We start from the raw sequence: 25,855 nt of genomic DNA on the forward strand, positions 1-25,855 counted from the left end.
CACAGAGAGACAAAGACAGAGACAGAGACAAACAGAGACAGAGAGACAGAGAGAGAAGAAAAGAACAACAGCGAGTGTAACTCAGAGAACTGCTGTGAGGGTGGACGGAATTTAGCAAGCAACGTTTCTGTTGAATTCCCAGCACACAGAGGCACTCGGGAAGCAGCAGCACCTGCCTTGTGGTTGGGAGGGCTCGTTTGTGTGGAATCCTGGGCAGGGCAGACACACAGGTAAATGATGGCGTTAAACCCACAGGTGCCTTCATTCATGAGTGACAGCATATGCGCCTGTGTCCTAAGAGCTAGGACAGTAACCAGGACAGCTCAGCTCTTGTGGAGCTAACAGTCTAACTTGAAAGGAAATCAATCAGCAGTCGGCCGACTACAATCTGCAGACCAAACGCTGCCTCCTGCCTATCTCTGTGAATAGTTTCACTGCACGTCCTCAGGTCTAGTCTCTGGCTGCCTGTGCGTTGCAGTGCCGCAGCTGAGCGGATTGTCAGAGGCCGAAAACTGAAAGCACTACCCCTGCAGCTTACAGAAACGTCTGCTGACCCCCTGAAATCAATGACTGCTAGAAGGGGGAACCAGGAAGTGCACTGAGCAGAAAGGAAGTAGCCAGAAACCCTGTCACATGCAATTTACAGATGATGGTTTTAAAGGAATGAATTTAGTCTCCATAAAATGTTAAGCCTTGCTATTTTTTTCCATTTGTACTACTATTGAGGTATGCTTATATTATTTGGGGGAAGCAGCTACTTTTACCATGAGATACAGCAATCACACAGATATATACACAAAATGTGAATGTGCCTTCGAACAAATTAAGAAATAGATGCCATCAGAGCCGAAGATCAGAACAGCAGCCGCAGCTCTGAAGCTTCCTCGCCTCCACCCCTACAGCAGCCCTCTTTTCATAGTAATCACTTTATCATATTCTTTTCTGTGTCTTTTGTTTGTTGGTTGGTTGGTTTGTTTTTGGAGACAGGGTCTTACATGTAGTTAGGCCAGCTGTGAACTCACTATGTAGCCCAGGCTGGCTTCAACTCATGGTGATCCTCCTGCCTCAACCTCATAAGTGCTGGGATTACAGGCATGTGCCACCACAGCTGGCTTCCTTGCCTTTTTAATTTTTTTCCTTGCCTTTTTTAAAAAGAAAAGTTATGCCACTAATTTTATAATCCTAGATTACTGTCACCTGGTTTTAGTGAACTCCATGGACTTTGCATAATTTAAAGCCCAGCAATTACACTTGTAGGACTATACCCTAAGAAGTGTGTACCTTTGAGTACCAGGAGATATATAAAAGAAGGTTTATAGTAGCTTAGTTTACCACAGTCCCAAATTGGAAACAACCAACATTTTCATCAATGTTAGAGTGAAGAACCTAATTATAATACTAGAGGCATATGGTAGAGTATTATATAGATGTGAAAACACAGTGATCTACAGTTACTTGCAATAGCATGAATGAATCTTAAAAGCATAATTGCAGGCTTTGAAGGTTTGAAATGGGAACAGAATAACCCCAGCCAACTGCTATCTTAAAAGGGTCACTGCGGGGGCTGTATAGGAAGCTGAGTGTGTGGTGGGTGAGTAGGACCAGAAAGCTGTCAGGAGGTTCCTACGGCGCAGGACAGTGGTGGGCTGGGTCAGGGTGGTGACAGCGGATGTGGAGAGAAGAGGAAGATTTGAGATGTAAACTAAAGGAGAACTGATAGGACTTGCTGGAGGTCTAGATGTGAGTGGTATGAAGAGGGAGATGGCCTACAACTCACAGGCTTTGGCCTGGGTGATGGAGCCATTTACTTTCGGGAGGATATGAAAAGACACTGTTCTGGAAAGTTCTATTTAGAGCATGTTGAATTACACTATTTGTGAGAATCCATGCAGAAGTGGATATAACTGGGTAAGTGTAAAAATCGCAACATTAGGCCAGGGATACAGCTCAGTGGCACAGTGCCTCCTGCCTTTGATTCCCAGAGTCCCCACACCCCCCCAAAAAGCTAAAAAACCCCCACAAAACAAACAAAAATCACCATGTCAAAAGGTTATCAATGAAAGAACATTCTCTGTTTTAGAATTAAGATCACTAGCTTAGCCCGCAGATCTTTTTGTTCAGCTGGAAATTATTTATTTTTTTTTTTTGGCTTTTCTCCGGTACCAGGAACCGAACTCACGACCTTGCGCTTGCCAGGCAGGCGCTTTGCCGCTGAGCTAAATCCCCAGCCCCCAGCTGGAAATTATTTTGAACTCATTATTTTATTTATGTATTTTATTCACTATTTTGTTTCCCATGTTGGGGGGATCATTACAAAGCTGTTTATCAACTCAACACAGGCCACGGACTTTCTTCTCCAAAAGGTGTTCTGGTAAGCAGAAGGAGCCTGGTGGAGGAGGCTGGCAGACGAGCCTGCATCCTGCCTGCTCTCAGAAGCGGACACCTGACCCTCAGGTCTCCCCGCACTCTGCACAGCTGATGAAACGCATATCAAAGCTCTGGTGTGCGCGAGCACTGTACTAACTTCTCACGCCACAGGGCAGGATCTGATCTTTGCTTCTGACATTTCAAAGTGACCATGCTGTCCCTAGCACCGAGAGAGGCGTGCATGCATGGAATGTATATTTGAAAGGCCAGTTTTAAGCAGTGAAAAATGCTAAAAGCATGATTTAAGAGGCATTCCTAAAATTAAGTTTCCAGAGAAGAATAATTTCTGCTGCCTCTAAAAAAGAACCATGACATAAGTACCACCACTCGCTTCATTCACTGGACACAGCCAATCTCTACGGTTCTTTCCAGATGTACTGAACTGATCCATAACTGTCCTATTTCTTTACCAGGATGATTAAGAGATTAGAGTAGCAGGATAGTGTTACACATCTGGCAAGAGGTCCCTTTTTCCTGGTGGTCTTCTTGATATCCAGCATCACATTTGTAAAAATAATTCTTCCTATTCTTTTGTTTTTGCTCTTGGTTGAATGGTTGTTTTGAAGCAGAATCTCACTATGTTGCCCAGGCTGACCCTTAAATTCCAGGATTAAATGATTCTCCTGTCTTAGCCATCTCAGTAATAGGTGTGTGCCACCAGCGCCTTCCTACTTTTGGAGGTTTGGATTGTCCCAAGTCAGAATCTATTTATTCTCTTGTAATTGAGAATATTCTGATATGTTTACTAAAATTACTTGAGATGAGTTCTTCAAATCTATCCAAAATTATGTTTATGTTAATTTTAGTTGAATTCCTCCCTTGATCTGTCTGGATTTTTTTCCCCCAAACCTAGGAAGGTAAAATGCTTCTACTGTAGTTTCACAGAAGTCTTTAAAAAATAATTATCTTTCTAAGAACATGGTTTGTTCCTTAAATACAGACTTTTCTAAAGAAAAAAAATTTCATTCTTGGGTTCTGTTATAAAATGGCCATCAAGGGAGAGATCTAAAAACCATAGGGTCATCCTCATCTTCTTGTCCAGCTCTGCCGCTAACCTGTGACCCATGCCACTCTGTGTGTGTGTAGGCTTTCCCTTTACACCAACCAGTACCCTGGCAGGAATGGGCTTTCATGACCCCACCCCAGCCCTCAGTCTCTGAAGTCTGTGGACTGTGGTTTACCACAGCTCCCCCTGGGCGCCAGATTTGTCCGAAAGAGCAGCAAGACTTTCCCACCCTTCGCGTCACTGTACTCTGCTGAATTTTACTGCCTTATCTCAAACTTGTACCTCCAGATAATTATATGACAGATGCACTTAGCCTATTACTTTTTTCTTGTAGTATTTATGGGGCATTTGATTCTGAAGGAGAATTTGCAACCTGTCAAATTGTAAGTAACTTGGATCATTCTTCCTAGCATGGGTTTGTCCCACTCAGCTGTTCTCATAAGCTTGTTCAGCAGAGTTATATTTCATAGACCTGCCTGTTCAGTTCTCATTTCACAAGACTTCATTCCATGTCTCATGAGGTCACTTCTGCAGCCCCTCCCTCCCTTCCTTCTTTTTTCCTTCCTGTTTCTTTCTGTGGTGCTGGGATCAAAGCCAGGGTCTCGCACATGTGAGCTAAGAGCTTTACCACGTAGCTGTGCGGTGAGCCCTGCTACAGTTCTTTCAGTTTGGAATTACACACTAACCTCTATAATACCGCAAGCTGAAATAACATTTTATGTGATTTTTTTCAGTTCATAAAATACATTTTATAGAAATTTACAAACGATGATCAAAGGTGAATCAAAACCACTATGAAATACTCTCAGAGGGGAACCCAAAGTAGAAGTTGGACCTGCATCTTCTTGTTCTCTGTCTCTCTCTCTCTCTCTCTGTCATTGGCTCTCTGGGTTTGCAAGTAAGTACTCACTGGCTCTGTCTCTGTCTCTCCCCCTTTCTTTCCTGTTGTCCTGCTCCTGCCCGCACATGCACTTTCTCTACTTTCTTTCTAATTACAAACTGCATTGTGACACAAAGAAGCTGGCACTAGGATCGAGATGGTGCTTTTATATGTAAATCCAGGCAACACACATGTAATAGATAATTTGCAGGCCAGAGACAGGAAGATGCTGAGCACTGCCCTCTCCTCTGTCCCACTGAAGAGCCCTGCACCCGACCTGTGCATTTTGAACCCACGACTGCCCAGCCCGAGGTAAGGCTGCTCTGCGTGAATCCTCCTCTTGCTCTCTCCAGCTTTCCACCTTTGTTCTGTTCTACATCTCCACTCCATTGTCACTGTCAGGCATTAGATGCTAACATTGTCAGGACTTGTTTTCCTTACATTTTCCTGAGAAAATAATCTAATCATCCACCTGTACTAATTCCTCACAGCAGATCAAAGAAAGAAGAGAAGGAGGAAATGAAGAAAAAGAAAAAGAGAAACAAAAGGAAAGACTAGTCTCAGCATTACTCATTTAACATTCACCCTATTTCTATAATTTAGGAGTACAAGTTTATTTTCCCATATTACAGAGCTCATTTTTTACTTCATTGAGATAAGCTGGCAGCATATATTGCTTTGAAAAACTGCTCAGAACCTCAGTATCCTAGGATACCCGTGTGATTCTCCGCATGAGTTCTTGCAGATGAACGTGTTCCCCTCATGTCTGTGGGTTTGTGGAAATGAGCATCTGCCATAGCTCTGTGAGGCAGGGCTAAATCCAACCAGAGCGGCAATCAAAGCCCTGGTGAGACCTTCAGGCAAGTGAGTCAGAAGTCAAAACTATCATTAAAGTTGCAGGGGTCCTTTTAGAATTAAAATTCCATAATGATTGGTTTTGGGGATTTGCAGTAATACAGAAATGCTAATTTATGTAGCAGAGAACATCATAAATTCATGATTAGGCAAATGTGGCTGGGCACAGCTCATACAGAGGAAATTTAGGGAACTTTGCTGAAAGTAATATTAAAATGAATCAAATTAAATGTCCATTGTAACTTCATACACATCTCTGTTCTCAAAAATAGATTTGCAATCTTCTATGGAGAAAGCAATAGCCCCACTGTATTCTGCTTTGAGCAGGCTACATCTAGAATACTGTGTTCAGTTATTGCCACCTGAATTCAGGATGGATATACTGAAACATGCACAGGACAGCAAGTAGGCTGGTGAGAGGGACCGTAGGGGGAAGTGGAGATTATATGCAGTGAGGAAAGAAAGACTAAGAAGAAATAGGAAAAATCTTTTCAAATATCTGCAAAATTATAATAGGGGATAGGTAGATCTTGTTCTAAATAGCAATTAAAACTCAAGGACCTCATCAGCTTGGCTTGAATACAGTATATCAGAGCTACAGAAGTTCAGTAAAATTCAATAGAATATTTAAACATAGTTGCCCAAAGTTTGAGAACTAGGGAACCCCTATCATTTGGGCTTTAGGCAAAGGAGCTCCTGAGCAAAGGGGATTCAAGCCTGAAGCGCTTGTTCAGACAGAGTGACCTGTCAGGCGGCTTTGCAAGAACAAGCTCTGCACCATGATGAAATCAGAAGCCATAAAGCACGAGAAAAGGAGTTGAAAGAAAGATGGGTGAAATGAGAATTATTAAAACTTTTCTATTAACTTCAGATTTGCAAGTTGAGATAAATATAAAGGAAATGCTTTTCACTTCTAGTTAAATAGATAGATCAATTCTACTTAAATTAGGGATTCAAAGTTTCTCTTGCTTTGAAATTATTTTGTTCATTGTCCACATAAAGTATGTTGTTATGTAGTCCATTCATACTTGGCCCCTCATCAATGTGCCTAACTTTGCATAATTGTTAAAAGTCTAATAAATTTGTAGGTCTCTGAGTGTCATATTATATTTCATATAGTTTTATGTGGAAAGCATACTTTGGGCACCATGCTTTGTATGTGCATATATCCATGTGAGGATACGCTTTCTCTTCTACCTTCTGCACTTAGGAAATTTCCTATGGTTTGGACGTGAGATGTCCCTCAAAAGTTAAGTGTAAAAAGGCTCAGTTTCCAACCAGCAGCGTTCTGGGCAGGGGGACTGGGGGAGACAGCTGGATCATGGGGCTCTGACATCCTCAGTGTGTTAATCCATTTGTGGGCTCATGGCCTATTGGCTTTTTTTTTTTGGAGGGGGCAGTTGTTATAAAGGGGAGCACTCTCTTTTTGCTTCTTGCCACCAGGAAGTGAAGAGTCTTCTGTTCCTGGTGCCATGATGCCCAGCCTCACGACAAGCCCAAACCATGGATGGAATCCTTGTAGACCATGACTCAAAAATCTACCCTTTGTTTTTTCATGTTGATTTCTCAGGTATTTCATCACAGTAATTGAAAGCTGACTAATACAAACTTACCCTGAAATGTTGCATGAGAATGCACTGAAATATAATATGACAGCAAGACATAGTACACTAGAAATCCTAAAGAGGACACACCATTGTCCATTTGCAGGAGGAAGAGAGCTCATGTTTTAGAGAAAAAGATAGAAAAGTGAGTAAAAGTCTTTAAAATTTATCAGAATAACATTTATAAATAACAAGGTGGGTCCTTTGCAGGTTACATACCACCTGCTGGCATTAGCTGCCTGGTGTACAGGCCCTGGACTGTGTGCACTTACTGAAAACATTCACTGGAAAACCACAAGTTAACATGATTCTATGAGAGGTAGGCTTTTCCATTATTTAGATTCCTAGTGAAATTAGTGCACATCAAAAAGGAAGCAATAATCAAAACAGGCAAAACAAAAGAAGCAAACAGAAAAACTAGCAACAGTAGATTGACCCAAGAGAAAAGTATAAGAGGTAGCAAGTATAGGAGGGTATCATAAGTTAGAATGTAGTTTTTGAGAGTCAAATGATTCAAGAAAGAGATTTAAATACAATGTAGATTCTATTGCAGAAAATATTTCATTATTTCAGTGAAACTCCAAAATTTGCCATTCTTACAGTCTTTATTTACTTAAGAAATGTTATTTTTTCCAGTGGAGTTCTCATATATGCCATTTACTGTACCAATAAATATACCTATTGATTATGACTGGTCAAAAGTATTGTTTTTTAAATAAGTTAGAAGATAATTAAATTTCTTTAGAACTTTCCGTTTTTTACAGTGCTGGGGACTGAACCCAGGGCAAGGAAAGAACTCTACCACTGAGCCACATCCCCAGCCCATAAGTAAGTTTTTTAAACACATAAAGTATAGCTATAATCATATTTTGATCTCTTTCATCAATTCATTGTTGGACAGCTTATATTTTAAAAACAGTATTGCTCTGATTGGGTTCTCATTAGTAGTTCAAGATCAAAAGCAAATTGCAAAGCTTAAAAGAAAGCTTAGACTGGGCCTTCGATCCTTTACCTGTAAGGATACATTAGTCAGTTTCCCCTTTTTAGGCTTCAGATGTAAACAACAAAAATATAAGTTTTCTGCTTGCTAGGAAAGAAAACATAATAATCCCGAAACTTAGTGACAATTTGTCTTTTAAAGATGAAAATGGGCTCAAAGAGTGAGAAAAGATGATTGGGAATACTAAACAGATTCTTTGGATAATACATAAATAATCTCAAGATAATAAGAAAAGTTAGTGACGCAAGGAAGAGTTACGTTTCAAAGAAAAGAAATGAAAGGTAAAGTTGGTAGTTAAGTTTCATCACAGTAAAAATGTACAAATACCTTCTTCAACATCTGAGATATATTCGCCATCACTGAGCACCTCAGGGGCGTTGGCTTTACGAACTGCATGATTGAAGCGAACAATATAAGTGTGAAAAATATGTACTCCTGATAACACAGCAAAGCATTGCAACATTTCCAAAAACATTTCTACAATTAACTTGCTTCAGGAACCACCACATTCACGCGCACTCCAAATTATTATGCAGTCAAAGGACAATTTCATACCTTCATCATCAGACATATCAAGAACTTCATTCATCGTTTCTGGAACATTCATTTTGTGCTTCTCTGTGACAGTCTAGAAAAGAAAGTGTTGTCACGTTAGTGGAGCAGACTGCACATTTTAAGACACTGAGTTAAGTCTTTCTAATTGATTAGTTGGTTTCTTGTGGGACTTATTTGTTGACTATCTTGAAGCCTCCACATATAAAATGATATCTACACTTGCCCTCCCACCGTGGCGTACACAGAGGAATTGTTCAAGGTGAAAGAACTCTAGCAGGAAAGCACAACAGCTTGAAAGAGAGAGGTCTTCTGAAAAGGGAAGAAAGATATCCTCTCTCCTGCTCCACTTAAACACGTTTTCATGGTCTGAAGAATCTATCCCCTTCCATGAAGGCTCTTGGCTAAAGAGAAGTGAAATAAACAGTGAGAAATATGTCTTGGGGTTGTAGATTTAGCTCCATGGTAGAGCACTTCCCTGGCAAATGTGAGGCCCTGAGTTCAGTCCCCAGCACTAGGGGACAGGGTGTGGGGGGAGGAGAGAAAAAAATATGTGAAGGCTTCCGTTCACTTTATTTTCTCTTTTTATGTATACCTTTAATTCCCATGATACGTCAAAATATTAAAATTATAAAAATTATGTAATTTTTACCACTATCCATTGTAGGGCCATTTTAGCCTCTGAAAATTTTAAAGAACATTATATTACAGAGAAAATGCCTTACTGATTCTTATATTTGCTCTTTGATAACTATATATAGATATAGATCATAACTATCCAAAAGACACCATCAGCATTACTTGTTACAAAACCTTCGTGACCTTTGTGATCAGTCATCTTTTAATTCTGAACATTCAGAAACTACGGGTACAGAGGAAGATGAGCATTAAAATTGAAAAACAAAATCCAGATTGCTAAAACTAAGAAGGGCCATAAATTCAACGTTTCTTAGGGCTAATTCTAGGTAAATATAATTTGTATGCTCATTCCCAATTACTGTGTTGAAATAAAGCATTATTTGGTGCCTCTTCCAGAACATAATACTGCAGTTGAGCAATTTTAATAGTAAGCTTTTAATTTTAGAACAGTTTTAAATTTACAAAAATGCTGTGAAGATTGTATAGCATTCTCATACATGTACTGCACACAAAGTTTCCTGGTATTAAGATCTTACATTATTATTATGGTACCTTTATGATGATTAATAAACCAGTGTTGCCATGGTATTAAAAGTTTTATTTTATTCAGATTTCCTGAACTTTTGCCTACTGTCTTTCTTGTATTTTAAGATAATTCACAGAACAGCACACACTGTATTTAGTTGTCATGAATGCTAGTGCTTCTCCAGGTTCTAACAGTTTCTCAGGTTTTCCTTCTTTATGCTGGCCTTAATGCTTTTGAGAAATATTAGTCATGTATTTTGTAGAATGTTGCTTGGCTGGGCTTTGTCTTGTCTTCTTTCATGACTAGACTGCGGTTATGTCTTAGGGGCGACGACACAGGCAGCGGTGAAGAGGTTTTTCCGGACATGTTGCGGCACATACCATCAGCATGCATTGGCATCATTGGTGTTGGCCTTGACCATCTGGCTGAGGCAGTGTTTGTCAGGTTTCTCTACTGCGAAGCTCTGTATTTTCCTTTGTTACCATATTGGTTTGTTTTTAAGGAAACTCCTACCTGAGGTCACACTTAAGCAGGGGAAAATTCTACACTTCCTTGACAGTGGAGCATTTCCATAATTATTTGGAATCCTTTTGGCTATGTGTTCTTTCCCATTTATTCAGTCATCCATTTGCGTCCTCAGTATGGATTTAGGGGTATTTCTTTTATACCTTTCTTTGTACTCCAGTACTATTTATTTTTACACAAATTATCCCAGCTTTGGCCTCTAGGAACTCTTTCAGCTGAGCATAATGGAGCACACCTTTCATCACTGCCTCTTGGGAGGCTGAGGTAGGAAGATTGAAAATATGGCGCTAGTCTGGTTGACTTGGTAAGGTCATGTCCCAAAATGAAATAAAAAGGGCTGGGGTGTAGCTCTGAGATAAAGTACTTGAGGCTCTGTGTTTGAGTTCTAGTATTGCAAAACAAAAAACTCTTCAAGTTGATTACATGGTGCCCTTGACATACCATCACTCTGTGTGTATGCTTCTTTACTGCTGGTGAAGGTGGGAGAGCGCTTCTTTGCCTTTTGGTGCTATGACATATTCCTGGCTCAACCTGTCCATTTCCTGCCCTGGTCCTACTTCCAGCCATTTCTCCAAGGCGTCCTGGTTCCTTCTTTTAGAGGATGGTACCAGCAACTAACATCTAGATGCTAGATGTTCTCTGCTTGTTGCTTCTACAGAAACTGAGTATTTTAAGCAATGTAGTAAAAATCAGGTAAGATATCTTTTGAAGATCAGCTTCCCTCCATTCAGTTTCTTGGGCTGCTGTGATTGTAACCTCAGTAAGTAAAACATCTTTCTCAGAATTGCTACTTCACACATTGTATTTCTGTGGAAGAACCATTCTACTTTCAAAGCTTTGAAAAACTGAAGTTCACATATAGAGATCACGGCTGCTGCCACCCTAGTATTTGGCTGTAAAAAGATTCATGCCCGTGGTGAAGGATGAGGTATGATTATTAGCTTAACAGTATAGACACCACCCTAAATTGCATCCGTCCTGGCCAAGCTAATTTACATGTAACCACGAAGGCAGGGCTGACAAGGTGGTGTCTCAGTCTGAGATGAAGTCTCAAATATCACAGTGTTGGACTGAGTTGTGGGGACTTTGATGGACTCTTTTCTAATTGATGCAAACACTTCATTGGTGAAGCTTCCTGTTTTCCTCAGGTAAACTGGACCTTTCCAGTTAGCATGCGGTATCTTCTTTCTTTTGCAGAAAGTCACCACTCAAGTCACTGGCGACATTGACAGTGAAATGGCTCTACTCCTAAACACATTATGCCTTCTGATGGGAACCTGAGCTTGAAACTTTTCCCTTTCATTAGATTTTCTGAAGCTATAGTTTTACTTTCTCTGTTGGTAACTCAACTTTATCTTAAAGAGCGTTTTGCCTTGTTTCATGGTATTAGGGGTTGAACCCAGTGAGCACATCCCTAGCCTGTTTTTATTTAGTGAGACAGGGTCTCACTAAGTTGCTGAAGCTGACCTCGAACTTGTGATTCTCCTGCCTTAGCTTCACAAATAACTGGAATACAGGTGGGTAATCAGTCCCTGCCTGACTCCCTTAAAACTTCTCTGCTATCAAAGAAACATTTTGAAGTTTCCTAGTGGGTGAGAAATTCAACCAAGTAAGACTGATGTTTTGAACTATCATACAGATTTCAGTGCTGTAACATTAAAAACAGAAGCCTTGTATAGTTACTGCAATGACTTCAAATGTTTTCTATCACAGTGACATTTGGCCATTCTTTTAAAAGCTCATCCTCCTTCTCCTCTCCCATTCTAGACATGGGCTATCTATGAAATTAAGGCTAATAACCATTACCCAGTTAAACTCTTTTTCTTAGAATTTAATGAGTGTTTTAAGATAATGAAATACTTAACAGGTATAGTCAAGGTGTGGGAACTTATCTACACCTTGAAGCTGGAAATGTGATAACTATTGTTCTAGAGTCCAGCCCTGTAAGGCTACAGTTTTCCATCTTGCAAATTATACAATATTTCTCTTGTGAGCAATGGTCTCAGTTTATAAAGCCTGTGTAGTGCCAAATACTCAACCTGCAGAAAGCTACAGATGCTGTCAGCCCATGTGTTATTTTTCTATATGAAGAACTGTGCATACAAGCTGAAAGTACACTTTCTTTCAAGTTGGGAGATGGTAGAAGGGAAGAGGAGACAGAATCCATAATCTCAAATATTCCAGAGTCCCAAATTTACATTGTACCAACTTAATCTCAAGCCTGCCTATTGAGCTACACAGTCAGGAATAACTCAAGACTCTGAGCTGGGGGTAATACTGGCCTTCTTCCAAAGTTACCAAATCCTAATACAGTTCAAAGGTATCATGTGGAGTTAAAAAAATGATTTATCTAGAGGCGCAGGTTATAAAAATGTTTCTGATATAATGGGACTCCTGGTAAAGATTTGCTTTAAAATTTAACAAAATATCCTATTATTTTTCCTATGAGAACTCTGTAAGGTGAATGGAGAGGAGAACAATGATCAAAACCAAATCTGATCCTAGCTTTAATCTTTTAGCCCCCATTTTTACAGTAATGATAATGTATCCATGTATCATTTGTCCATTGAGACATTTTAAGGAGCTAATTTAAAGTTTTCAACTTTCTTACATTGCCAGGGAACCATGCTTAAAAAAAAAAAAAAACTATGCTCAGCATCATTTTATTTAAAAAGTTTTATATCAAAGTAAATAAATACATAGTTTTATATGGAACTAAAAACTCTGAAACTACTTATGCAAACTTTGAAAGGCATTTTTATTATTTCAAAGTTTTATTCATATCAGAGATGAGAATCTTGCTGTCTCGACTGTTGATATTAAAGTGACAGCATTTTGAAACCTGCCACTCAGTGTGTGAACAGGGAAAGCCCAAGAAGTCATGGGGTGTGGGTTGATGGTAGAGTGCTTGCCAAGCCATGTGTGAGGCCCTAGGTTTGATCCCAGCAACATGCACACAGGAAACTGCAGCCTGATGACTGGCTCTTGGGGTACCAGGGCTCTGTACCCCTTACTTACAGTTGAGGTCACTGTCTCTTCTGTCACTACTTTCAGAGTGTCAACCACGGAGATGTAGCCAAGGCGCCGGGCAATGGCAAGGGCAGTGTTCCCATTCTGGCCAGGGAAAAACAGTGACAAGGAATTAACAAGCTGCATTGTAGATATTTCAAACCTAATGTGATCCCATTACAAAAACTGTTTCATTAAAGACATACCGTGCACAAAACCCATCTAACCTGTTTCTACTCATACAGCAGTCTGGGTAGCTATGCTTGGAATCTAAAAGACTTTTTAATGTTCTAAGTAAGCAGTCCATGAAACTGACACACATTTTCTTCCTCACATACCGATTTCCTACTAGGTAGCAATGTAATTTGTAGTTTTACAGTGTGAAATAATAATTACACAGCTCATAACAATGTGGTGCTTGTCCCCCCCCCCCCAACTCTACCACACGCTCTCAAAACATCAACAGTGGTACACAGTGAAAAAGTGGGATGACACCAGAGTCCAGAAACATGTACATCCAACCTCTTCCTCCGAGCTGGCCCACAGCTTACCACAGTGAGTTCGTTGGGAGAGGCATTGTTCTGAAGCAAGACATTTATTATATGCGTGTGTCCCTGCTGAGCTGCTTGATGCAACGGTGTGTACCCATTCTGTAAAAGGAAGATGGAAGAAACCATTATAACTTCTCCGGTTACAGAAATTGATGATTTTAGAGGGAAGAGAGGAGAAAGGGACTTACCTTTGTTTTGGCATTAACTTTTGCAGAATGCTGGAGCAGGAAATTAACGATCTTGATGTTTCCATAGTGACAGCCCACATGCAGTGGTGTGTATCCCATCTGTAATTAAAAAATAAAAAACAGCACAAGTACATTTTTAGTAAGAGGTATCCTAAATATAAGTATAATTATTATTTAATTTTTTTGAGCTAGAAAAAAGTTTAGAAAAATGTCCTTGGTGATTCTCAGACCTAGTCTTAGTTATAAAAATATCATTGCACATAAAAATAGTTATTTTGCTTTCTCAGATGCTCTCTTCTTTTGGCTTATTTTATTCCCGTAAGTGCTGTGTGGGACAGGAAGGAAAGATGGAACCACTGAGAGCGCAGACAGCGGACTCAGTGGCTTCTTGCTGAGGGCCAGAAGGGGGCTTTGCTTTACTACCCTATCCTTTAAATGTTGAAAATCCAGGCAAAACATGAGAACACTAAACGTGAGTGTGAGACACATGATGTCAGATGGCACAGCAGAGACAGGAAGAGGCCAGAGCGAGTTCCAGCGGTCAGAGCAGGGTGAACTGGGTCCACGTGATCTGCTCCAAGCAGTCTCCCACCTCCACTGCACTTCCGCAGTTCGGAAAATACTGATTTAGACACAGCATTCGACTGTTTCTCGGATGAGTTCACCCTGGACGCTGTGGGGTGGCAAGGTTTTTCATTCACACTTACCCTCACTTTTTTTCTGAATGTGTGTGTGTACATATAGTACATAAAATCCGGATGAGTGTTTTTCAGAATAATATTTTGTGCCTCCCTGGATACCCGACTTTGGATGGTTTGGTTCCACAAACCAAAATGTCAGCGCACCCATGCTGACCAGACTCTCCCTGGCAAGCCCACTGTCACCACAGAGACAGAGGAGATGGACTCACAATCCCTAAAGCTCCTTTGCGCATGAGGGCGATACTCCTTTCTGCTGACCAGAATCTACTCGCCTGCTTTGCTTCCTCTGGCTGTGAGGAATCAATGCTGTGCCTCTCATCCAAGTACTAACCAGGCCCGACCCTGCTTAACTTCCGAGAGCAGACGAGATCAGGCGCGTTCAGGGTGGTCTGGCCATAGATTCAAATGCTGTACTTGCTTGGGATCAGAATGCTGCTGGACAAAGGGGCCTTGAGGACAGTTTGTCCAATCATGTTTTAGTACAATTAGTTTAACTGACCAAAGGAACACTTTTCCTGAATTCGGAGATTAAGATGTCAAACCAATGCAGGCAGTATTTGTGACATGCATATTAAAGAGCTCGCTAAGCTTTTAGTCCTTTGCCTAAGTCATAATGCAATGCTTCGAATGGCTATTGAGCTAGATGCATTAGATTTGGAAACTGGATTCCTTTAAATATTGTAATGCATAATTTCCCCTCATCCTCACAGCTTACCATCCACCTCTTGGTAAAATCCTAAGTCATTCAATAACGGACTGTTTGCTGATTCTGCACCCCTACCCCTTCTATTAATTTGAGCTCATCTTTTCTCTTCCGTGTTTGTAACATTCTAGAACATGGGATTTCTTGCTGTTCTACAAACACTAAAGTATTTTATTAAAAAGTGTGTGCATGGATAAGAAAATCCAATTTGCATTTAGTGAAGTAAGAGTGGGAATCGAATATCAGAAATCAGATGGAGGGCCACAGTATTCCCGTATAAAATGGTTAACTTATACTGAGAGACTGGACAAGGTGGCACACACCTATAATCCTAGCACTCGGAAGGCTGAGGCAGGAAGATCGCTGTGAGTTTGAGGCCAGCCAGTGCTACATAGTGAGTCCAAGGACAGTCTGAACTACATAGCGAGAACCTATCTCAAAAAACCAAACCAAACCAAACCAAACCAAACCAAACCAAACCAAACCAAACCAAACCAAATCAAACCCCTGTACTGATAGATGTGATCTGAGCAATTCTTTCCAACCAGCAGTAATACTCTTTGGAAAGACCAAATATTCTTCCTTGGGTAGCAAAATAAATGAACAAAAAAATCCACTGCCTAGGTAACTGAGCAAATTTCACCCTTTGCCCACTACTGCCTCACTTAGCTTATCGTTACACACGTTGCTTCTTTTAAAGCTTTGCTTCTTTTGGGCAATCCTGGGAAGAGCTCTGCAAAACCCTGAAAAGTATGTCCCAGTCTCTAATGACTTTTCTTCATCTTCTCCTTCAAGGATTACCCAGCTGTAGATGTCCACGTTTACCCGTTGATCTGGCTGCAGTTCTGGCGAATGAGATAAGGTGGGAGGAGGCTCAGTGGCGGTGAGCATGGGCCCTAGCCAGGGTCTGAGCGTCAGACCCAGCTCTGCCACCAAATCTCTGAGTGACTTTGGGCAAATTATTAGAACCTCCATCTGTGCTGGCTTATGCACTGTAAAATGGAACACGGACATGGTAACAGCAGCAACTTCATACTGTTCTTGTAAATATTTTAACAGGGGTTCTTAGCCATATAGAGTTGCCTATTACTATCTCATGCCTAAAACAGTGCCTGACATATCGCAGGTGCCGGGTAAGCACTTTAAATCTTGCATAAAAAATGACTAGAAGAAAGATCCAGAAGAATGATTGTGTCATCCTTGTGGAGGAAGAGGAGACAGGCTTAGGCGGAGTCCTCTGGCTGGTATTGTGATCAACGGCATCCCCTCAGAGTGTCTTATTCAGTAGTAATTAGGTGCCTCCCGCCACAGTGACTTGAGAGAGTGGGAATGGGAAATCTGCTCTTTTTTCCCGGCTCCTAAAGTGTGGCTGTCTAGGAATTAGTCTTGGCTCTTGTTCACACTTCGCACAGCCGTCATCAGTGAACATACCCACCGACATCTACAACTACCACCCAGTTACAAAACTTTAATGTTTAGGTGTTGATGCTGCTGAAGGAATAAATAGTTCTGCGATTCAGTGTGGGTGTGTTGGGGGTGCCCAGCATGGGCAAGGCTCGGGCTTCCATTCTTGGTGCCACAGGAGAAGAGAAATTACTTGATAATGCAGGATAATATGACAGGAGAGGCCCCCTAGAAGACTGACAATGGTTTTTTTTTTTTTTTTTTTCTTGTTGAGACAGGCTCTCGCTAAGCAGTTCAGGCTGGCCTCATACTTGCAACAATCCTCCTTCCTCAGCCTCCTGAGTGCTGGGATTACAGGCATGCACCACCATGCCTGGCCTGCAAATGTTTTTATAAGTAGTTTTTCCATCATTTTAGTTCAGTATAACTAACTGATACTACAAAAGTACACTTAGTAATACTGTAAAGAGTTTTTCCTCTGGAAAACAAGCTGTCTAAAATTAAACTTTCCGTATTTCACTGCCTGAAGGAACCATACTTGAAGTTCTTAGTTCCCCTCATAATTTTCCTCCCATCATTCTCCCATTTATTATATCTCTGAAATTTGTACAAATTAAAAATGGGGGGGACTCTGAGGCATTGGAACAAGCAAAGCTTATGAGAGAGTATTTTCATAATAATTAGAGAGAAGAAAGTAAAGTGTACTCTCTAACCCAGCCTACTTCACCTTTGGGATCCTACAGAATGCTGTTGACATTTTTCTTTCCTCTGGCATCTTCCTCTTCGTTTATGGATTTACTTACCTGTTCTCTATTTTGGAAACAAAACACACTGCTTTCAAGTACTTCCATATTTTAGGTCTCTGTCCTCCTATAATTAAAATTCTTTTTTTTTTTTTTTGAGACAGGGTCTCAGTATGCAGTTCATGCCAGTCTTGAACTCATTTTATAGCCCAGGCTGGCCTCAAACTCACAAGGATCCTCCTGCCTCAGCCTCCCAAGTGCTGGGATTACAGGTATGTGCCACCATGCCCAGAGAAATTCTTGGGAAAAAAAAAAAATTCCATTCACTGTTCCCTGCCATCTTCCCCATGGCTACCTTCCTCCAGTGAAACTGCCTTCTAATGCCCAAGTGCTAATCCAGGGCCTGGGAAAGGCACTTCTCCGACGTGCAACCTCTCCCCGACAGCCTTTCACAGCCAGCATTTGTGTCCCGTCCATCCTGTCTTCCCTTTATCCTGACTCAGGCTCTCTTCCACCCTCTCTGTCCACTCTAAAACACCCTTGGTTCCAGGGGTTTTTGTCTTTGGTTTGCTCTACACTGTTCCTCAATGATTACCTCCATATCCACAAATTCAGCTAATATGTTTATTCTGATGACAGCCCAAATCTTAACCCTCCTAAGGCCTAGATCAGTATTTCAGTCCTTGATTGGGTTTTTCTACCTGGATGGCCATTCATAATCTACAGCTCTATAGGGCCAATGGAGAACTCTATCTTTCCCCCTCTAGCTGTTCCTTGTTCTCTGTCTCCCTGAACAGTACTGTGATTATCTGGTTACCCAGGTCAGATCCTGAGAGTCACCCTGAATTTCTTCCTTTTCCTCCATCCTCCTATACATGTGACTTTTGAAGTCTTGCTATTCATTTATCTTTAAGGATGTATTAAAATTTGATCCAGTTGTTAAGCTTCCTCTCTGCCATGGAGTTGAGGCCTTGTATATCCTTCACCAAGACCTTAGCCACAACCTAACTGCCCCATTCCAAACTCTTCCATTATCTTACTTTTGTACACTTTCCCAGGGTCTTTGTCAACCAGATTGCTGACCTTATCACTCTTGTGTTTAAAACCTTTCATTGCTTCCCAGTACAAACAGAATGAAAAGCTGAACTGCTCAACTTCATGTAATAGCCTCCGCTGAGAGCTTCTTAATGTTCTAGCAATGTCTGAGGGCAGACCCACTCATTTTTCTAGTTTTCCTGTGGCACTGAACCTGCTACATAGTTCTCCATTCTCCCTACCTTGATAAAAAGTTAGTTATTTTCTGTATCTCTAAAATTCATGTATCTCTCTCAAATAAGGCATTGTACCAATCTGCTTATACAAGTAATCCACTCTTCTGTGAATCGGTTTCCTTACTCATAAATCAGGGTTACTAAGTTTACCAATCACATCAGGGAAATGGTAAGGACCAAAGTAATTTCTAGAAAGCACTGACAGTAGTACACACAGTACACATAGTAGTAAGCACAAGGAGAACGGGTAATACATTTTTGCTATTATTATTGTTATGTCTTCTTCTCTAGTTTATGAATTCTGGGAGGACAAGGAGCTTATCACCCAGGTGAAAATTGGGGAATTAGTAAATTCTACAAATAAATCTAAAATGAACATCAAAATTGGGGAATTAGTGAATTCTACAAATAAATCCAAAATGAACATCAAATAAGCTCTTAAAAAAATTTTTTTTTGATTTATGTATGAAGAAATCTCATATACTTATCAGTTCTCACATTAGTGTCTTCTGAGAATCAATGACTTTCAGGGGTGATTTCAAAAATATACTTCAGACATTATTCTTTCAAAAGCAAGAAAACAGCGGCTTCATTTCAGCCACCAACACCGACTGTAAAACCTGGCGGCCAGCAGCACACTTCAGGCTGAACTGAAAAACATTATACGGAGAACAGCACTAATCCCGGCCTGTAAGGCTGAGTTGGGCGAGGGGAGGAGCCTGGTGGAGGCCTGAGGGTGCGTGTAATCTGAGCGCAGACAGGGCCGGACTCTCTCCTGCCCAGCTGGCCTGGAGAACCACCACAGGCCTTCCTACCGGATTGGATGTGTGCTTGGGATGTGCAGGGGCAGGAAAATGAGGAAAGACTTGGCCCAGCCCTTGCCTTCCAGAATTCTGTACCTAAAATTTAAAGTCTATTTCTAAAAGGAAATGTGACCTAGGAAAATATTTAAGCTTTTTTTTTGCATATGTCGAAATAAACAATACAGAGTGCATGTATTTTCCATAAAGTCGCAAATTTCCTAAGTGGAGAAACCTTTCTCAATGGAAGCATTGAAGCAAAATACAGAAAACAAGTCAACATTTGATTTTGATGTTGCACTTTTGTCTGGTTAATTCTTGGCATTAATACCTTTAAAAGGCTCACATGCCTCAGAATCTATTTATATTACATAGAAAAATGTTTTATTTAAAGTGATATTTAATAAATATTCTTTTTAGTGTCAAACATGACACATATTAAGAAAGAAGAGTTTTAGAATAGATAAATCTGACATGAAGTAATATGATAAGCATCTGAAGGAAATGTTCGGAGAAATGAGATTAATAAAAGTCATATCTTGATGACACATAACATCCATTTTTCAAATTTGTGTTTGAATTGTGGCATTTTTTGAAATTGCTCGGTATATTTTGTTTTTCTTTTAAAGTGAGCTACTTTGTCAGAGAGGGAGAGGGGACACACGAGCGTGTGAGGGCATGCAAGTCTAACTGCACCGCCCATAAGGAATTTGCAAGTGAGTAATAATTAAAGAATTCTTAATTTATTAATCTTTCATCAATTATGCTGAACAAAGTTAAATTACTGACAAGCCTTTATATATATATATTATATATATATATATATATATATATATATTGCTCATAAAACCTAAAATATATATAAGCTTTCCCATTGCCTGGAAGGATAGGTCCATAGTAAACTCATTGGTAGAGAGGGGTGACTGGCACAGATACTGACATTCAATTCATATTAAGTACTAAGGCCATAATGATAAAGGAATCTGAGATCCACAACCAGAGACTTTGGTGCCCTCACATAAATGTGCACTGGAAATACTGTCCATCGGTGATGTGACTGAAGGGACTTTCTTCCTATACAACTGTAGATGGTCCCATCCTGGACCAAATGGCACATCTGTATGGGAGCAGGAGGAGGACATACCTTTGTCTGGGCATCCACATGCGCTCCTTGGTTGACCAGGACTTCGGCCACATTCACTCTGTCTTCTTGAGCAGCCAGGTGAAGTGGGGTGAGGCCACTCTGCAAAAGAATCCAAGCACATAGTCACCCACAGGAAGGAATCAGTACACACAGCCATGTCTCAGAAACAGCTGGAAAGGTCAAAAAAGTAAGCCTAGGATTTCTATGGTTAAAAATAAGGTCTAAGGATAAAAGTTCATATACCACACTATGTGAGCCCTATGGCAGCACTGCTATCTGCAGCCTTCAAGAAAACTTTCAAGTATCCCTAAAAGCAGATGGAATGGACTAAACTTTGCCTATTTATTACAGATTCAACAATTATCAAGATTTGTGTTTCTTGCTTCCTTCATCCTTTTCTTCCCCATATTCATCCCTTTGTGGCATCTTTTATTTTAAAGCAGATCCCAGATATGACACCATTTTTCCTGTACATATTTCAGTGTTCATCTACAAATATTAGAGACTTTTTATAAAAGCATAGTTCTGTAGGATTTTAATTACCAGTGATACTGGTAATTATTATCAGTGATACTAGCTATAGCAAAAACTACTAAAATGGTATCTATTTACAAAGTTAACATTGACATGTGATGATATCTTCCATATATTAGTATCTAAGTCCTGATGGAAATTTTCTGTATATACCCTCTGTGTGGGAAAGATATCTGTGGAATGTAATGAGAATAATCGATAATGAGAATTTCCAAGTCATTTCAATGGTGTATGGGTTTGATGAGACTGATTATTTGAAACTGACCCTACTAGAGAATCTGCAGATTCTTGATTATTTTAATGACTAGCAAACAGTCACTCAGACTATATTCTGGTTTTAAAAATCCTTTATGATTGTAAATCGTTTTTTGTAAATAATATTTAAGGGAAAGTGATTTGGTATAAGTGCTTTCAAATTGTCTTATACATTATGATCACAGAATCCAATATCTTGAGTTAGTATCTTGAGGCCTTCTTTCTTGAACTCTGGGAATTTGCATAATGAAAAACATCAGCCTGTCCTATCTGTCAGAGAAAAGGAGCAAATCAAAAGCAGCTTTGGGGAGAGTACAGAGTTCTACACACAGAACATTATTTAGGAGTTCCGATTCGATCAGAAAAATTACAGGCCTCACGGTCATGTGGTAATTACTTCTGATGACTTTGGCCTACACTGACTCAACCAAGGGGAAATATGGAAAGGAAGACCAATGCATTCACTCAAAATCTAAAAAAAAAAGAAATGTAGTCCAAAAGAAGTACCACTCAAATGGTGACATAATCATAGAGCAATGTTCCCTGTTCTATTTTAGCAGTAATAGTATTTTCAGCCATAGCATTTTGTAAAAGTGTTGTGGTCACCTATTCTAAGTTTTAGACTTTCCAAACTCTGAATATTCTGAGTGCCTCTCAGCACAGACTGAAATGTATTCTGGGCGCATGCCCTAGTTTCTCATGTTCCCCATCTGTGTTCATACTGCTCATGTGATTTGCCCACTTGCTTATGGCATAGAATCGTTTCCAGCATCCCCCCCTCCATTATCCCCGTAAAGGGCACACTTACATGCACATCGTCCCTATGTTCACTCCTATTAAGAGGCATCAAATTGCACATTTAAACTTTGTTTTCTTGTTGAATCAAGAATCTTACTTTTAATCTTTATATAACCAGTGCCTGACACCTAGCATTCAATTTAGGACTGACTAAATCAGGGTAAAAAAAATTGTACTTTTGTGATGAAACAGGAGAAACTAAATAAAATTGGATTTTCATATTAATGGCTTTTGTTAAAAATATTATGAGGGTCCCAACAGCTCTGTTCATGATCTGAAGTTACTTATTAATCTTGGAGGCTTCGACAATTGCTCATTGTAAAAATGGCATTTATTTGAAAGAGAGAATGTCAACTTAGAGTAGTCAGACTCTCCGTTTAATATTCCTTCAGGTGAATAAAAACTAGAGGCATCTGTAAAATCTATTTAGGAAAATAGAAATACCAGTAGCAAAATCTAATCTAAGCAAACACTAGCACTTCAGCAGTAATCCAGGTTCATGATCTCTCTTCCATAGAACTGCTAGGGGGCAGCTGTTACTAGTGAGGAAAAAAAGAAAAAATAAATGAAAGATTTTTGTGCAATATAAATCTGCATGGAAGTCAAATCCTTCACAGTTATTTTTAGCAAGGAAATAAATCTAGCATTAAATGGGAAGCAGGAAGTGTGGATGTGAGAGGAGCAGAGGGCACAGTGATCGACAGGTGCAGAAAACACGGTGGTTCAGGCAGAAAAACCATCAGAAGCTTCCTTCTTGAGTAATAAAGTTTGGCTGCACTTCCCATCACATCCCTGATGGGCACATGAAGCAGAGGCTGCATGTCCCTGGTCCTAAATGCTCCAAAATGCAAAACTGGGCACTGTCAGGGTGCCACAAGGCAAAGATTCCACACTGACCTGATGTTACAGTTCACAGTCAAAATGCAGAAGTACGGCACACAGATTATTCACCATTGGGTAACTGAGCAAGTTCATGAGACAGTGTCTCAAGATAAAAAAAAATTTAAAAAGCTTGAGAAAATAGCTTAGTGTGAAGGTCTCCATTACTACAAAAATAAAACACAACCACACACACACTCACACACATATGTGCATGTGTGCAATATCACATATTGTGAAATTTGCTTCACACTATGTGTACAAAGTATATATGAAACATCAGTGAATTTTGACTTGGGTTCTATACCAAGGTATCTCATTTATATATGTCAAAATAGTCTGAAATCTGAAACACAAAAAGTAAAAACCTCAAATTCAAAACATATCTGGTTTCAAGTTTTTATTTTATTTTATTTTATTTTATTTATTTTATTGGTACTGGGAATTGAACTCAGGACCTCAAGCTTGCAAGGTAGGTGCTGTGCTGCTGAGCTATGTCCTTGGCCTGGTCTCAAGTATTTTGGATAAAAAATATTCAGTTCATACTTGTCTTAATTACTTTTTTCATTGCTGAGACAAAATACCAGACACCCAAAGTTAAAGAAGGAGAAGTTTGTTTAGCTCATAGTTTGCAGAGGTTTCAGTTCGTAGTTGGCTGGCTCCAGGGCAGGGTGGTATGGCAGAGGGGGATTGCAGAGGAGAAACAGTTCATAGGAGACAGGAGATAGCAAAGCAACAAGGGACAACCATAGCACTCTCTTTCCTTTCTATCTTATCTGGGCTACTTAGGGTGGGTAGCACTCACACTCTTTTTTTTTTTTTGGTTTTTCTCCAGTACCGGGAACCGAACTCATGACCTTGTGCATGCCAGGCAGGCGCTTTTGCCGCTGAGCTAAATCCCCAGCCCCAGCACTCACACTCTTAATTCTAGTGCCCTGATTCTAGCATTATATCATGAATCAATCTCAGCGTCACACAATTTAGACCCCGCCAACCCTGAAAAAGCCCCATGTATGACTATATGAGGCTTTGGGGGACATCTAAACCATAACATTCTGCCCCTGGCTCCTCAAAAGTTCATGCACATCCCTTTACACAGAAGGCATTTAGTCCATCTCTAAGAGTTGCCAAAGCATTGCTGAAAAGTCCAAATCCAAAGTCTCCCCTGAGAGAGATTTAAGGCAAATTCTTAGCTGCAAGGCCCTGTATAAATGAAAGAAAGCTAAATACTTCCAACATTCACTGGCACAAGATAGACATTTCTATTCCAAAAGTTACAAAAAGGGGAATAGCAAGGAATGGTAACAAAGCAAGACCAAAATCCAGGAGGGCAAACCTTAAATCCCACAATTCTACTTCCAGCATCCCCAGCAATCTGTGGTAAATTGTAAACTTCCAAGGGATTGGGTGGCTGTGCCCCTACAGGACTGCCAGTAGTTGTAGCTCCAATGGTTTCTCTTGGGTTGGACCTGCTCCCTCCTTGCAGTTTTCCTCAGACAATCCACATTATTGGCTTTTCCAAATTTCTTGGATCTCCACTGCACCCTTGGCTTCAACTCACAGCTTTACACACTTCTCTGTCAGGGGCACACTGCCTCGCCTCCCAGGCATTTTTCTGAAATCTGAGGGAGAGCCTTCCTGACCTCACAACTCTTGCATTCTGCATGAACCTAAAACCAGTGTGATGCGGATGATGCTAAGGTCTGCTGCCAGTTGGAGCAGATAGCCATGAGTGGCCCGTGAGTGCCCATGAGTGCCCATGAACCAAATCCCAAGGAACAACTTTCCTAGACTGCCACATTCTGGAATATGGTGCTCTGGAGCTTGCTTCTCAAAACAAACTTTTTCATCTTTGCAGCTCTGAGGCTTTGCAGCTCAGAGACCAGAGTTCCATTGGTTCTCGTGATGTCTTCAAGCCATTTTTTTCCTGTTGTCTTCTTCTGAAATACTTAGCATTTTCCTGCTAGTCTTTCTAGTGACCAATTTCTCCTCTGTTCCATCTTTGCAGGCCACAACTTTACTGGAGCTTACTTTCTGGCCAAACTAAAATGTTTTAAATTATTCTGCTGGGCTCTTTGCTCTTAATTCTCAATATAAATCTGGCTATAAAAGCCCCAATAGTATCCACTCAATATTTGACTACCTTGAAATTACTTCTGCCAGATTAATTAGTCTATTGCCTTTAATCTCATGCAAAGTCTCTGGACATGAACAAAATGCAGACAAACTTTGTGCCAAGGGATAACACAGCTTATCTGGAGTCCAACAGCCAATGCAGTCCTTCTTAGCAGAAACCTCCTGAGCCTGGTCTTTACTGGTAGAATTTCTATCAGTATTCTGGTGTTCCAAGCTCTGACTAGATTCTCCCATTAGGTACAGCCTCAGGAATTCCAGCTGTACTTTTTCAGCCAGCATCTCCAAACCTTTTCAAACTCTTTCCCTCCCCACCAGCCACCTCCAAAGGCTCCTAAGTCACTTGGTCAGATGCAGTCACAGCAATGACCTCACTCTTGGTACCAAATTCTGTCTAGTTTCTTGTTGCTGAGACAAAATACCCAACACCCAAAGTTAAAGAAGGAGAAGTTTAGCTCATAGTTTACAGAGGTTTCAGTTCATAGTTGGCTGGCTCCAGGGCAGGGTGGTATGGCAGAGGGGGATTGCAGGGAGAAACTGTTCATAGAAGGCAGGAGATAGCAGAACAACAAGGGATAACCACAACTCTTTCTATCCCTTCTATCTTATCTGGGCTACTTAGGGTGGGTAGCACTTACATTCTTTTTTTTTTTTTTTTGGTACTGGGAATTGAACTCATGACCTCCTCCTTGCTGGGCAGGCACTGTGCTGCTGAGCTCAATTACCAG

The 25,855-nt window shown here is 40.5% G+C and overlaps 1 protein-coding gene across 18 annotated transcripts in view; it reads right to left on the reverse strand.

Annotated features, from left to right (window-relative positions):
• Nucleotides 1–25,855, reverse strand: part of Ank3 (ankyrin 3, node of Ranvier (ankyrin G)) — a 329,054-nt gene that overhangs the window by 114,105 nt on the left and 189,094 nt on the right. For 13 of the 18 annotated variants that reach the window (XM_013514811.1, XM_013514810.1, XM_013514809.1 and 10 more), the window contains exons 18-23: nt 20,529–20,627; nt 13,763–13,861; nt 13,575–13,673; nt 13,033–13,128; nt 8,328–8,400; nt 8,100–8,162 (exon numbers count right to left, since the gene is read on the reverse strand). In XM_013514811.1, the coding sequence (XP_013370265.1) occupies nt 8,100–8,162; nt 8,328–8,400; nt 13,033–13,128; nt 13,575–13,673; nt 13,763–13,861; nt 20,529–20,627 (529 nt within the window). The remainder of the gene's footprint in view (nt 1–8,099; nt 8,163–8,327; nt 8,401–13,032; nt 13,129–13,574; nt 13,674–13,762; nt 13,862–20,528; nt 20,628–25,855) is intronic. The other 5 variants (XM_013514813.1, XM_013514814.1, XM_013514819.1 and 2 more) reach the window with 1 other exon arrangement.

The sequence above is a fragment of the Chinchilla lanigera genome, unplaced genomic scaffold (assembly GCF_000276665.1).
Source record: "Chinchilla lanigera isolate Chin_1 unplaced genomic scaffold, ChiLan1.0 scaffold00024, whole genome shotgun sequence".
Lineage (NCBI taxonomy): Eukaryota > Metazoa > Chordata > Mammalia > Rodentia > Chinchillidae > Chinchilla > Chinchilla lanigera.